Genomic DNA, 14,701 nt, shown 5'->3' with positions numbered 1-14,701 from the left:
GCCTTGGACACCTAGGGTAGAGAAGAGCCCTCTACTTGACCCTGTTCCTGTTCTGCTGCAGCAGCAGTGTCTCCCCACCCCCTCAAAGCTAGGTTGGGGAAAGGAATGTCGGTTGGGAAAGGTCACTGTTAGGGCTCTGTTACTGAGACCCAGCCAAGGGCTCTGGAGAAACCCAAGATTGGTCCCAGGAAGCAGGCAGGATTTCTGATTGGAAACCTAGTCGGACATAAACAACCTTGAGTTAGTTCAGGTTGGAAAAGTGTGCTCTCGGGGTTCTTTAAAATCTATACATGCAACACTAATGGGGGTGAAAGGGGAGAAGGACTTGGGGAAACAGGTAAGTTTCAGCCTTCAAGTTTCCATCATGCTGGGCTGGGGGATGCAAAATAAAAGGGGGGCTCCTGAGATGGCGTCACCTTTGGAAAAGACTGGAAAGTTTTGAGTGGGTGCCAATGACACAACAAAGACCAAAAGAACCCACAAGAAAGGTAGTTGGAGAAACCAGTTCAAAGTACATCTGTTTTCCAAGAGAAACAGGATGTGTCCCAGTTCAGCAAGTGCCTTGAGTGCAGGGGCAGGGTGAGCACTAAGATAAGCAGGGAGAGGGGCGTGGATTGAGTTGACTTGGGGAGCAGGATAAGAAGCTAGGAAAGCTCTGTTAGGAGCAGGTCCATAGTGGCAGGAGAATTAGGGGTCAGTGCAAAGGTTTGTGTGGCCAGAGCACACAGCCACAGTTGGGGCATGAGGTGACAACATGGGTAACTGGCACTACCTTGTCGACAACTGTGCCAAGGAGCTTCTGAGCTCTCCGCGGCCCTCCACAAGGAACCACAAGCCAGGCAGCCCAAGATGCTGGCCAAGCCCAGAGACCAGGTGCTTGGTGGAGGGTGGGGTGAACCTCCCCAGAGGCACAGCCCAGGAGGAAAGGCTGAGGGTGGGAACTGTGAGACCTGAGGGCCACCAGGCATTCTTTTGAAATACAAGGTGTAAAAAACTTTTCAAATGCAAACAGGTTTTAAGAGGAAGTTTTCTACGTTCTCATGGCATCTGTGCAGATGTGTTCTGGTGTTCTCTTCGTGGTCTTTTTTCTCTGCTTTGAAGCACGCACTATGGAAGACCAGAACAGACGCTATTTGGGAGCAGGGGTAGAGCAGAGCTTGGCCTTTGGAAGACTTGGAGTTTGGCCCCCATACCAGGGTGGTACTTCCAGGGCTGGGTCTGCTGTGGCTCAGAGAGTCCTCAGAAACAGCTTGGCCTTCCTTGAACCAGACTCTAGCATCCTGCAGCTGTCCAGGTCTCTGACCTACTTCCTTGACCCTCAGACCAGAGCACCCAGTTCCCTTCCACCGGCCCACTGCCCTGCCCCGGGAAGCCCAGGCATCCTTTGAAATAGCACCAGGCCCTGGGCTCCTTTTGCTCAAAGAACAAAGCAGGATCTGAGGTCAGCCTCCACAAGAATAGGAGGCAGTGGCTGGAGGAAGCAGGGATTTATATTCTCACTTGAGCGTATACATTTCTTGAAGGAATTCAAGGCTCAGTAAAGTAAAGCAACCAGTCTAAGTTCCCACAGCAAATCAGTGCTGGGGCCAGGACACCAGCAGTGAATTGGGGGCAGCCAAAGCCGCAAAAGGAAGGATCTGTAGCTGCCAGGCCATGAGGAGGAATGGTGTAACATTCCCGGGGTGCAGGAGCTCCCATTTTATGGGTGAAGTCACATTTGTGAACCTGGCCCACTCTTTTTTTTTTTTTAAATGTTGAGTTTCTTTAGGAGTTTTTGTTTAAATTCCTCTACTTTTTTTTTTTTTAATTTATTTATTTATTATTTATGGGTGTGTTGGGTCTTCTTTTCTGTGCGAGGGCTTTCTCTAGTTGCAGCAAGTGGGGGCCACTCTTCATCGCGGTGCGCGGGCCTCTCATTATCGCGGCCTCTCTTGTTGCGGAGCACAGGCTCCAGATGCGCAGGCTTAGTAATTGTGGCTCACGGGCCTAGTTGCTCCGCGGCATATGGGATCTTCCCAGACCGGGGCACGAACCCGTGTCCCCTGCATTGGCAGGCAGATTCTCAACCACTGCGCCACCAGGGAAGCCCCAACTCTTTTTTTTTTTTTTATACAGCAGGTTCTTATTAGTCATCAACTTTATACACATCAGTGTATACATGTCAATCCCAATCGCCCAATTCAGCACACCACCATCCCCACCCCCCCGCAGTTTTCCCCCCTTGGGGTCCATACATTTCTGGCCCACTCTTTAGGCCTGTCCAGCGTGTGGCCCTGTCTAGTGCATGGTCCCAGGTGGGAGAAATGAATGGGAGAAGGCTTCACTCACTCACCTGGCAGCTGCGTCATGGGGGAGACCTAATGCCATTGGCCAATGTTGTGTGTATGTGTCTGTGTAGGGGGTGCTTCAGTTCTACCCCTGTGGGCCACAGGACTACAGTTCCCAGGGGCCCTTGCTCCAGGCTGGTGGCCTCTAGCCAAAGCTGGCCTGTAATCTGACCGTCCCTCTCAAAAGGTCACTTCAGAAGTCCTTGAGGGACAGCAACAGGGGGAGCTCAGAGTGACTTGACTTTGTGGGGGGTGGGGCGGGGAGGGGCCCTGCCTCAGGCGACCTCCCCATACCACCCCTGGAACCCGGGGTCCTGGTCCCCCTTCTCCCAGCCACCCAGTGTCCTCTGCTAGCTGCCCTTCTTCTGTTCGGGGTACCCTGATCCTCAGCGCCTGGGCCTTCAGCCTGTGGGGAATCCTGGCCCCTCTTGCCACATGTGTCCTCCCCACCCGGGTGCAGGGCCACTGTGGAAGCTTGACCAGAGGGCATCCCGCCTGTGGTTTGCGACCTCTTGCGTGAAGGTCTAGAACCGAAGTCAAGCTGCTCTGATGGAGGCTGGGCCTCCTGCCACCTGTCCGCCTTTGACAGCCCCCTAGGCCTCTCCAAGGAGCCCTGATTGAGGGCCCGCAATCAGGCTGCATCCTTCATCTATAACCCAGGAGAGGGGTCCAGATCAGGGTGACCTCAACCAAAGTCACAGCCCAGAGGCTCCAGTCAAGCCTCAGGCCTCTCAAGCCAGCGCTCTGCCTGCTGCATCTTGTCTCTGACCCTGCAAAAGGCAGGGACGGGGAAAGAAGACAGCAGACCCCAGTCTGTGAGGCCTGGCAGAAGTGGGTCAGCGCAGGGCTGCGAATGAGCCAGGGTGGCCCTCCCTGTCCTGTGCGGAGCTCGGCCCTGCCCTCCCTGCCCCTCCTCTCCTCCCCTCACCCCAAAATAGCTCCCCGAGCGGGCAAGCCAAGACCCTCCCATCGAGGGAGGAGGCGGGGCACGTTGCCCAGAGCCAGGCTTTAAAGCACCAGCCGGCTGGGGATCTCCACTCAGGCCGCCCACCCGTCCACACAGTCAGTCCGGCCCGCCCTCCCGCAGCCATGTCCCGGCCCCTGACAGACCAGGAGAAGAGAAAGCAGATCAGCGTGCGTGGCCTGGCCGGCGTGGAGAATGTGACCGAGCTGAAGAAGAACTTCAACCGGCACCTACACTTCACCCTCGTGAAAGACCGCAATGTGGCCACCCCTCGAGACTACTACTTTGCGCTGGCCTACACCGTGCGTGACCACCTCGTGGGCCGCTGGATCCGCACGCAGCAGCACTACTACGAGAAGGACCCCAAGGTGCTGCTTGGGGCACCCCGGGAGGGGAATGGGCTGGGTCCTCTGCCTGGGGGCTAGGAGATCTTGACCAAGTGGCAGCCCCTCCCTGGGGTCAGGGCTCTCTGCAGCAAAATAAAGGGTCACTCCAGGTTCCTGAGGTTGGAGGATCCAGGGGTGCCAGGTGCAATGGGTTGCTGGGGCAACCCAGGGGGAGAAATCTGGGACGGGGACAGGTCAGGGGGCTCGGGTCAGGTAGGCTGGTTGCAAAGGCCCAGGGCTCACTCAGAGAATGGAGGGGCTTCTGGGGGGCATGAAGACCCCTGTGGCCTGGGTTGGACCCTAAGTGGAAGGACATATTGAATGCGTGCGTGGTGTGTGTGCTGGTGCAGCGCATGGGGCGCCGCTGGGGCAGCTGGGGTGGTGAGATCAAATGTCTGTTGGGGTCACTGGTAAATGTCAGCAACCTGACACTTCTGGGCAGGAGTGGGGGAGGGCCAGGGAGGGGACGCAGGGAACCAGGAGACCAGGCACCATCAGCATCCTGGATCCTGGCGGCTCTCCGTCCCCTTCTTGGGACTGAGGCTTGAGGGCCAAGGGGCCCTCTGCAAGGACGGGAGGTGGCCGACTCTAGCCCTGCGTCATGTGTGACCTTGAGCCAATGACTTCTTTCTCTGGGCCTGGCTTTCCCCTTTGGGGAGCACTTGGAGGGGCTTCCCTATGTCCTGACTCCCTGATGGGCTGTTGGCAGGATTGCATGCGATGGAAGGAATTCCTACCTCTCCTAGGCACCTCTCCTAGCCCCTGAGGTAGATATGGCCAGCCCCATTTTCCAGATGAGGAAACTGAGGCTCAGAGAAGAAAAGTGATTTGTCCAAAGTCAGAAGAAATGCTGGGACCAGAATCTTGCCTGTTGGGTCCCAAAGCCTGAGAAGGGGGGAGAAATGGAGGCAGGGCTGGAACATGCTGGGGCCTAGGAGTGGGGCAGGAAGTATGAGAGGTGCAGGCCCAGCTGGGCCTGGCTGAATGTCAGTGGGTGGCCTTGACGCCCTCCCCTCCACCTCCCCACCTGTCTCTCTGGGCAGAGGATCTACTACCTGTCTCTGGAATTCTACATGGGCCGGACGCTACAAAACACCATGGTGAACCTGGCCTTGGAGAATGCCTGTGATGAGGCCACCTACCAGGTGTGTAGGGGTGGGGCAAGCCTTGGGGCTTGGGAGATTGACCTGCTGGCCCTTGGCCCTGACGCCTGCCATACCCTCCCGCCTCTAGCTGGGCCTGGACATGGAGGAGCTGGAGGAAATCGAGGAGGACGCAGGGCTGGGCAACGGGGGCCTGGGCCGGCTGGCGGGTAAGTAAGCAGGGTGGCAGGGGATTGGACAGAAGGGTTCCTTTGTGCTGCGTCTCTGACACCCACCTCCATGCACACCCCTAGCCTGCTTTCTGGACTCCATGGCGACACTGGGCCTGGCTGCCTATGGCTACGGGATTCGCTATGAGTTTGGGATTTTTAACCAGAAGATCTCTGGGGGTTGGCAAGTGAGTGACCTTGGGCCCTGACCTTGTAGTTATGATGGAGAAGACCCCTATTTGTTCATTCATCTGCACATAGATCCAGAACCAGCCCCAGCCTTGGTGGAAAACATCCTTGCCCCTTCCCCCTGGCCCCGAGCCAGTTGTTAGCTCCTGGGATAGGAGGTCCACACCTGTGGAATGTCTCAGACTCTCATACACACACCGTGTCCCCTTGGATATTCCACCAGACCAGGGGCCCACCTATCCCAAAGTCCTTCATTTACACCCTCCCTGTATAGGGCACATTAAGGCCACTGCTCCTGCCCTACTCACCACCTGCTGTGGTGTGAGCCTGGCTCTGACACTGCCTTCCTTTCTCCCCTGACCTGCCTTGGGCTCAGATGGAGGAGGCTGATGACTGGCTTCGCTACGGCAACCCCTGGGAGAAGGCCCGACCCGAGTTCACACTGCCTGTGCACTTCTATGGCCGAGTGGAGCATACCGACCAGGGGGCCAAGTGGGTGGACACGCAGGTGAGGGGGAAGCCAGGGAGCGGGGGGTGGTGGCGGGAAATCTAGTGAGGAAGAGGGGAGGAGGTTCTAGAGGAAACAGGGAGAAATAAGGAAAGAGCCTGGAGGCTACTGGACCTAGTGCTATTTTATAATGGATGCCACTGAGGCTCAGAGAGGTTAAGTGACTTATTCGAGGTCACACAGCTAGAACCAGGAGAGACTGGAGACACGGTCACAGGGGAGCCAGACCAAGTGCAGAGCCTGGGAGGAGGAGAGAGGCCGCCCTACTCTACCAATGCTTCTCCCCTGACCTGGCTCCTTTCCATCACCCCACAAGACTCATCAAAGGGTAATCACCGAGTCTTGGCCCCCCTGCACATCTGAACTGGGGGCTTGATGGGAAACAAAGCAACAGCCCAGAAAGGGGGACAGGGGAGAAACTTAAAGCCTGGAGAGGGCAATTGACTTGTTCAGGGTCACAGAGCAAGTTAGAGGGAACCTAAAGCTAAACGAGGTGTCGAAATCCCAGCTCAGCCAGTTCTCTTGCTGTGGCTGCAGGTCATCGGCCTCCAGATGGCTGCACAGCAACCTCTAGGCTTTCAGAATCAGAGTTTGTTCTGCTGTCATCCACGCTAAGGTCCAGCAGGGCTCTGGCTGCCCGCCTAGCTCTATGCTCTTGGGCCAATCCCTTCCCTCTCTGAGCCGCAGCTTTCACTCTGCTCCAATCAGAGGCTACTTAACGTTGGGGAGGGAGGCGTGAGTGTGCCCCCGCCCCGTGGTAGCAGGCAGCTATCGGCAGCAATTATTGATGTTTGCTAATTGTGGGAGGTGGGGCCAGCATTAGTCACTGCTAATTAGCCCTGTGGTCAACCAGGCGTAAGCCCTTTGGATGGACGTGACCTCCGTGACCCCCTCAGCCAGGCCCCATGATTCCTCCCAGCCCTTCCATGAGTCCAGAGTGTCCTCTAGACTGTGCTCAGGCCGGCGGCCAGCTCATCCCCGTCATGGCAGAGTGGCCACCAACAGGGCCCCACCCTGGGCGCCGAGCTCCTCCCCGCCTCCTCCTGGAATCCTCACAGCAGCCCAACAAAGAGGGGCATGGGGGTGTGGGGAGGCACTGGGAAGTCCTCTCTTTATGGACGAGGTCCAGAGAGGTTGGCGGGGTTGCTTGTGGTCACCCAGAGTTGGGACGAGAACCCGGTGTGGGGAGTTGGCGGAGTGCAGGGACAGAGCCCGGAGTTCCGGCTCTCAGGGCCTCTCGGGCACGGCAGATGCCCACCTCTTGACGCCACACCGGGTGCCCCGCAGGTGGTGTTGGCCATGCCTTACGACACACCCGTGCCCGGCTACCGCAACAACGTCGTCAATACCATGCGCCTGTGGTCTGCCAAGGCCCCCAATGACTTCAACCTCAAGGACTGTGAGTTCAGCCAAAGCCAGCAGCCCCTGCCCACCCCGGCCCACACTCGACCCAAGCCTGACCCTATCCCCACGTTCGTTCCTCAGTCAACGTCGGTGGCTACATTCAGGCTGTGCTGGACCGCAACCTGGCTGAGAATATCTCTCGTGTCCTGTACCCCAACGACAACGTATGTTACCCCCTGGGCTGGGGACAGGAAGCCAGAGTGCATGGGAGAGGGCAGGAGAAGGGGAGTGACACTTGCCGGTGCCCTAGTCACACCCAGGGCATATTGCTGGCCCCTGTGTGTCCTGTTCTTCCCCCAAGTTCTTTAAGTGGGAGGATGCCTGAGTCCTGGGGGCAGCAGGTTAGGGTGGGGCACTTTGGATGAGCCGCTCCCTGGTAACACCCACGATACTCCTGGTCCTTATCCCTCCCTCCTGCTACCATCCACATTGCTGCTTCTTGGTGGGAGAAAGACCCCTGGGTCCCTGAGGTGGGGCACCTTGGTGTGGGTGGGAGTCTCCCCTGGCCACACCCACAGCAGTGTTAGGCCACCACCTTGACTCCGCCCTGCCTGGCACTGTCCCCAGTTCTTTGAGGGGAAAGAGCTGCGGCTGAAGCAGGAGTACTTCGTAGTGGCTGCCACGCTCCAGGACATCATCCGCCGCTTCAAATCCTCCAAGTTCGGCTGCCAAGACCCTGTGCGCACGAGCTTCGACGCCTTCCCGGATAAGGTACCAGGCCCCAGGGAAGGCCGGCCTCTACACCTCCTGTGGTGGGTGCCATGCCTCCTCCCTCCAGTCTCAGCCTGAACTGTCCATTTCATAGATGAGGAAGTGGAGGCTGGGTGTTGGGGGTGGGTGTGGGGGGATCTGCTCTCGATCCTCAATATAACCTCGCTCCCCTCTTCCTCCTGCCCCATACCTGCCCCCATGAGGGCCTCCACCCCCAGCTCAACCCTACAACCATGAGGGGCCCTGGGGGGTTGGTGCTCTGAAGGGGCAAAGGACAGCGATCATAGCCTTGGTTTGGAGCCCAGACTGACTCCAATGGCCGCCCCCCCACCAGGTGGCCATCCAGCTCAATGATACCCACCCCTCCTTGGCCATCCCCGAGCTGATGAGGATTCTGGTGGACCAGGAGCGGCTGGACTGGGACAAGGTGGGCTTCAGGGTCCCTCCTCCACCCCTGCCTCACCCGCTGCGTCTCAGGGTTCCCCTCCCAGCCTGGGGAGTGGAAAGATGTGGGTGGAGCCCCCACTGCACAGACGGCAGTGTGAGGCCCAGAGGGCGGGTGTCCTAGAACCTGGCATGGCGGTGGCAGGGCCGGGGCTCTTGGCTGCACAGTGTGTGTGGAGAGTCATCGGCTTCAGCCCGGGGGTCCTTCCTCCCCATCCCATCTGTCAGGCATGGGACGTGACTGTGAAGACCTGTGCCTATACCAACCACACGGTGCTGCCCGAGGCCCTGGAGCGCTGGCCCGTGCACCTCATAGAGACCCTGCTGCCCCGGCACCTCCAGATCATCTATGAGATCAACCAGCGCTTCCTTAACGTGAGTGGAGGAAGCGTGGGGTGGAGGGTGGGGCGTGGAGGGCATGGAAAGCATGGCTCCTGAGACTCTGGCAGGGAGGGCTGTGGGCAGAGATCTGGGGGTAGGGGCTGGGAACCTGGGTCCTGGGTCCCCGTCCTAGCTCTGGGCTCTCCTGGCACAGCGGGTGGCGGCTGCGTTCCCAGGGGATATAGACCGGCTGAGGCGCATGTCGCTGGTGGAGGAGGGCGCGGTGAAGCGCATCAACATGGCACACCTGTGCATCGCCGGTTCACACGCTGTCAATGGCGTGGCTCGCATCCACTCCGAGATCCTCAAGAAGACCACGTAAGACCCGCTCCCCAGACCCCGCCCCTCCCGCTGGACCCCCGCTCACCCCCTCACTGCCCGGCACTGGCCATTCACAGTCGCCCTCAGCTGGCCCCTTCCACGGGTGGCGCCGCTCTTACAAGCATCGTAGCCTTGCCGTCCGGTCCAGTCCTGTCCCCAGATGACCCCTGTTACACACAGCACCCTCCCCCTCCCCTCCAGGCCCCTTTGATCAAGAAACCAGGGTAGGGGCCCCAGGGAGGAGGCCTTCATCCCACAGGGGTGATTGGTGATCCCCCGACCCCATCCTGTAGCTTCAAGGACTTCTATGAGCTAGAGCCTCATAAGTTCCAGAATAAGACCAACGGCATCACTCCTCGGCGCTGGCTGGTTATGTGTAACCCTGGGCTGGCAGAGGTCATTGCTGAGGTGAGCATTCATGTATGGCCAGTAGGGGTCAACGCGGTCACTGCAGGGAACATCTGGGTGTGGTTGTGTATGTGGTTCACTGTAGGGCACCCATCTGAGGGCTGAAATCCATCCTGCACCACGTTCCCCAAGCCTTGCATCTATCTGGAGGAGGGGAACCATTTTCTTGCTTGCATGAGGGTGCCTTTGGGCGAATGGAGGCCCTGGCTATGAAGGTCAACCTGGTGGAGTTCACAGTCTAATGGAGGGGTTATCAGCAGGTCACATCTGAAGTGAGACCAGAAATGGGCAGAGATTGGGAGCAGGGCCCTGAGGTCAATGCCTGTCAGAGGAAAAGGCCAGGGGGAAGGCCTGTGGGGTCAGATGGGGGTCAGCCATCAGAGCTCAAGGTCAGGAGGGGAGGAAAGAAGCACATACATGTACCACCCCCCAGCTGGGAGGCTGCAGAGGAAGGAGCTGTCTGCAGTGGACGGGGCTTGGTTGACCTGGAAAGGGACCCCCCTGTGAGGGAGGACGGAGGAGGGACATGGGCCTAACTGAGAGCTATCTTCCCACAGCGCATCGGGGAGGACTACATCGCAGACCTGGACCAGCTGCGCAAAGTGCTCTCCTATGTGGACGATGAAGCCTTTATCCGGGATGTGGCCAAAGTGAAGCAGGTGAGGAGCGCTGCGACCTGGGACAGACCCCTATGCCAGGGCTTGAGTGGAGGGTGCTGGAGGGGCCGGATGTCTGAGTCAGGAATGGTCGATAGAGCTCATCTCTTCTGCAACCTCAGGCCATTGGTAGAAGTTGCCTGGAGTCAGTCCATGGTGGGAAGGCATCATCTGACCTCACTGGAAGAGTGCTGACATTGATTAGCAATGTCTGCCCTGATGCAGGAGTGGATGAAGGTGGCAAGGGAGACTTCTATCCTCACCTTCCTGGGAAAGAAATGAGACTGTAGGATTTCCTGAGGCTGAGGCCTATTGGTGAGCTCTCTCCACTCCCCTGCCTTCAGGAAAACAAGTTAAAGTTCTCTGCGTACCTAGAGAAGGAATACAAAGTCCACATCAACCCCAACTCGCTCTTTGACATCCAGGTGAAGCGGATTCACGAATATAAACGCCAGCTCCTCAACTGCCTCCATATCATCACAATGTACAACCGTGAGTGGCAGGGCTCCCTCTGGCTCCCGGTTCCCCCCTCTGTGTACCTCCCAGGATGCTACATACTTCCTGATCAACATCTCCTTTGACCTCTTGGGACATGGAATTATCCCCATTTCACAAATGGGCAAACTGAGGCTCAGAGGGGGCGGAAGTGACAGATCTGAGGTCACAAAGCAACTGATTGCCCAAGTCAGGGCTACTGTCTCCCAGCCCAGCCCTGGCTGGATGGGTGCTGTCAGGTGTTACTGCCCAGAGGGAAAGCCTGGCCCACTCACTGGATCCCTCTATTTCTCCACAGGCATCAAGAAGGATCCCAATAAGTTTTTTGTGCCTCGGACTGTGATAATTGGAGGGAAGGTGAGAAGCCGGGCTGCAGACCATGGCTGTGGTTCTTTGATATCCAGGTTGAGGTCAGCCTGGCTGGGTTGCAGGATGGGGGTAGGAGGTCAGGCTGTGGAGCTGACCCCAGACTGTGCTCCCACAGGCTGCACCCGGGTACCACATGGCCAAGATGATCATCAAACTCATTACAGCCATTGGGGATGTGGTCAACCACGACCCGGCGGTGGGAGACCGCCTCCGCGTGATCTTCCTGGAGAACTACCGAGTCTCACTGGCCGAGAAAGGTGGAATGCCGCCAGTGGGGACCCTAGGGAAGCTCTGATTAGTTCAGTCCCAGGAAGAGATATTAATCTCCTCTTGTTAGGGTGCTTGCACTTTGAGGAAGAATCTGGAGAGGACAATACTCAAATCATGAGGATGTCCCTTTAATGGTGGTATGGGGTGAAATTATAGGGGAGATGGGCCTCAGTGGTGCCCTTTAAATCACACAATGGAGCTGGGGGGTGGGGGGATTCCAGGTTAGATCCCAGATGTTCAAGAATCAACAAGAGGTGGCGGGGCGGTGGGGGCAGTGAGAGGGAGACTTTTAGTTGGTTAAGACTGGAGGGTTGGGGTGGAGGGGACTCTGAATCTGGCTAGGCCTAGGGCCAGACTAACTCCAGAGTCTCTAGCTGGTCTGGGGCTCTTCCTGGAGCTGAGCTTGTCCCCTGCTGCCCCACCCCCCACAGTGATCCCGGCCGCTGACCTTTCTGAGCAGATCTCTACTGCGGGCACTGAGGCCTCAGGCACTGGCAACATGAAGTTCATGCTCAATGGGGCTCTGACCATTGGCACCATGGATGGGGCCAATGTGGAGATGGCAGAAGAGGCGGGAGAGGAGAACATCTTCATCTTCGGCATGCGGGTGGAGGACGTGGAAAGGCTTGACCAGAGAGGGTATGAGCTGCAATGTTCACAGTCTGTGGGCAGGAGGCACCAAGGTGCGACTGCTGGAGGGTAGAGCCGGGAGCAAGAGGCATGACTGGAAAGGCTGGTCCAGGCTGCAAAAGGCCTTAGTTATGGCCATCACGAGTCTAGAAAACTTTTGGGGTAACTTATAACAAAAAAGGTTAATGAAATGGGAAAAGAAAGAAGTAACATAGAACTGAAGGAAAAGGAAGAGAAAATAATATCAACCCTAAGAGATAATATTATTTCTGGAATTGGAAGTAAAGTGAAATTCTTAGCTCCCTGGCAGCCATGGCAAAAAGGGAAATATGAGTACAGTAGTTATATCTGTGCTTGTGGTCAGAAACATAGATCTTCAGAGAAGACATTTTCCTGGCATTACATTTTTAACATTTTAAAATATGATTTTTTTCTTATCATAAAAGCAGTACATGCTCACTGGTTAGAAAAATACAAAGCCACAAAGAATAAAACAACCGTCATCCATAATCTCATCACCCAGATTTAAAGCCACAGTTCTCTTTTTCTTCGTGTATTTATATGTGTGTGTATATAGTTTTCAAAAGTTGGGAATAATGTATGTACAATATTGAATCCTGTTATCTTAACATTGGTGAGGCATTTTCCATGTCATTAAATAGTCTTCAAGATATTTTAAATGTTTGTATAGCATTCTATCCTATGGACATGGCATAACTTATTTAACTAGTTCCATATAGTTGGACATTAAGGTTGATTTCCCCTGTCTGTTAGGATAAACGTCCCTGGTGATGACTAACCTTTTACATTGATGTCCACATCTCTGATTATTTCCTTAAGATAATTATTAGAAGGGGATATTTCTGAGTAAAAAGTATGAGTTCTTAAGGCTCCTGATACACATTGTCAAATTGTTTTCCAGAAAGTTGGTACCAGTTTACACTCCCACCAACAGCTTACAAGAGCTGGCACTGAATATTGATAGGAATTTCTCCTGTGGGGCTTGACTAGAAAGTTTAGACTTGGTCCTTTGTTGTTGTTGTTGTTGTTTTGGTTGCACCGTGTGACATGTGGGATCTTAGTTCCTTGACTAGAGATTGAACCCGCATCCCCTGCACTGGAAGCGCGGCAGACTTGGTCCTTTCGACAGGAAGGAAATGTGAAATGTTTTGAGCAAAGTCCAACACGTTCAGAACTAGGCTCCAGATGGACACTTTTGGCTGCAGGAGGGTGGCTTGACTGGAGGGGACAACGTCTAGGTGGGGGACCAGTGTGGGGCTGACGCCAGACGGCAGTGGGGGTCCCCTGCAGCAGGCCAGTGCTGGGGATGGGGATTAGGGGCAGTGTTGAGGAGGTGGACTTGGTTTCTGGTTGGAAGAGAGAAAGGAAAGAAAGAGATGAGACTGGTCTTGAGAGATTTGAACCCAGGTGGCTCAGGAGTGGATTGTGCTGCCTTAGGAAGTGGGACACTGGAGGAAAGTTGGTGCCAGGCACAGCGATGAGCTTGGCTGGACGGTTTGAGTTTAAGGGTGTTCCTCAGGATATACCTGTTCGCTCCTCCTGGGGCCTGAAGGCGGGGCCAGGGATGGGCTGTGGATGGTGATGCAGAAAAGCCATTCACGGAGGAAACAAACCTGTTGGGAGACTGTGGTGGTGTGTGGGAAGAAGAGCGCTTGGTTTGGGGCCTTTGGCTCTGACACTACCTTTCTCTCCTCTCTAGGCCTCAGTTTCCTCATCCACAAAGTGGGGGATGAAAAGCTGAGCTGAGAAGGGAGGGGGCCTCTTGGAAAGACCTCCAGAGGGAGTGTGGCAGCTGCGGGGAGGGCAGTAGCAGGCTGGGCCTGGGTTTTGACCCTGGGGCTTGGAACTTCCTGGATTTTTGCTGGAGGAGGAGGAGCCAGGAACCCATTTCCAGGGCGCTGACTACGGCTCTTCCCCCACAGGTACAATGCCCAGGAATATTATGACCGAATTCCAGAGCTTCGGCACATCATTGACCAGCTGGACAGTGGCTTCTTCTCCCCCAAACAGCCCGACCTGTTCAAGGCCATTGTCAACATGCTCATGCACCATGACCGGTGAGCTGGCCGGCCAGGAAACTGCGCACGTGGGGCTGCTGGGCTCAGTAGGGCTCAGGTGCGGTGGGGAGGCTGGACAGGGCTTCTGGGCAGTTGGGACTAGATTCCTTTGGAAGCAGCATCACTGTTCAGGGCCTCAGAAATCCAATGGGACAGGATGGGCTTGGCCCTTGACCTCATGAAACTTCCTGCTTCTCCATTCCCCTCCAGGTTTAAAGTCTTTGCAGATTATGAAGACTACATTAAATGCCAGGAGAGAGTCAGTGCCCTGTACAAGGTGAGGGGTCCTGGGCCAGGGGTTGGCAGGGCTTTGGTGGTCCTGGTTGGGATGAGGTGGTAGGTGGGGCAGAGCAAACCCAGAGCTCCCTTTTGGCTTGTAGAACCCGAGAGAGTGGACGCGGATGGTGATTCGGAACATAGCCACCTCTGGCAAGTTCTCTAGCGACCGCACCATTGCCCAGTACGCCAGGGAGATCTGGGGCGTGGAGCCGAACCGCCAGCGCCTGCCAGCACCTGACGAGAAGATCTGAGCCTCTAGACCAGACCCAAACCTGCCCCTGAGTCTGTTGGTGATCCCTTGGGCCAGCTCCAGCTCCTCATCCAGAGGGTGGGGTACTGGAGTTAGATCTCTAAACCTCTTCCTGGAACCCCATTTCCCATCAGCCTCGAGATCCCAGTGTTCAGCGTGACTAGGGACACTGCTCCTGTCCTGTCCTCGGGCTCCCTGCCCGCTCCTATTTATGGGTCTGACCAACTTCACCCACTCCCCAATAAATTGGTTCTCCTTGGGAGCCTCCTTACTCCTCTCTCTGTTGGGAAATATTTTTAGCTCTGGGCGGCATAGCAGC

At 56.2% G+C, this 14,701-nt stretch overlaps 1 protein-coding gene and 1 long non-coding RNA gene across 2 annotated transcripts in view; one reads left to right on the top strand and one right to left on the bottom strand.

Annotated features, from left to right (window-relative positions):
* Positions 1-14,701, bottom strand: part of LOC309668086 — a 217,791-nt gene that overhangs the window by 105,712 nt on the left and 97,378 nt on the right. The window lies entirely within an intron of this gene.
* On the top strand, positions 3,355-14,644 carry PYGM (glycogen phosphorylase, muscle associated). Its single transcript, XM_082477331.1, has 20 exons — positions 3,355-3,659; positions 4,721-4,822; positions 4,911-4,989; positions 5,074-5,177; positions 5,555-5,686; positions 6,974-7,085; positions 7,172-7,254; positions 7,658-7,801; positions 8,136-8,228; positions 8,474-8,620; positions 8,781-8,944; positions 9,241-9,355; positions 9,913-10,014; positions 10,356-10,503; positions 10,805-10,863; positions 10,991-11,132; positions 11,577-11,784; positions 13,719-13,853; positions 14,064-14,130; positions 14,234-14,644. Exons 1-20 carry the CDS (start codon positions 3,417-3,419, stop codon positions 14,381-14,383), a joined length of 2,529 nt encoding a protein of 842 aa, XP_082333457.1. The 5' UTR covers positions 3,355-3,416; the 3' UTR covers positions 14,384-14,644.

Source organism: Balaenoptera physalus, assembly GCF_965194825.1.
Source record: "Balaenoptera physalus genome assembly, chromosome: 10".
Taxonomy (NCBI): domain Eukaryota; kingdom Metazoa; phylum Chordata; class Mammalia; order Artiodactyla; family Balaenopteridae; genus Balaenoptera; species Balaenoptera physalus.
This window is presented reverse-complemented; position numbering and strand designations above follow the sequence as displayed.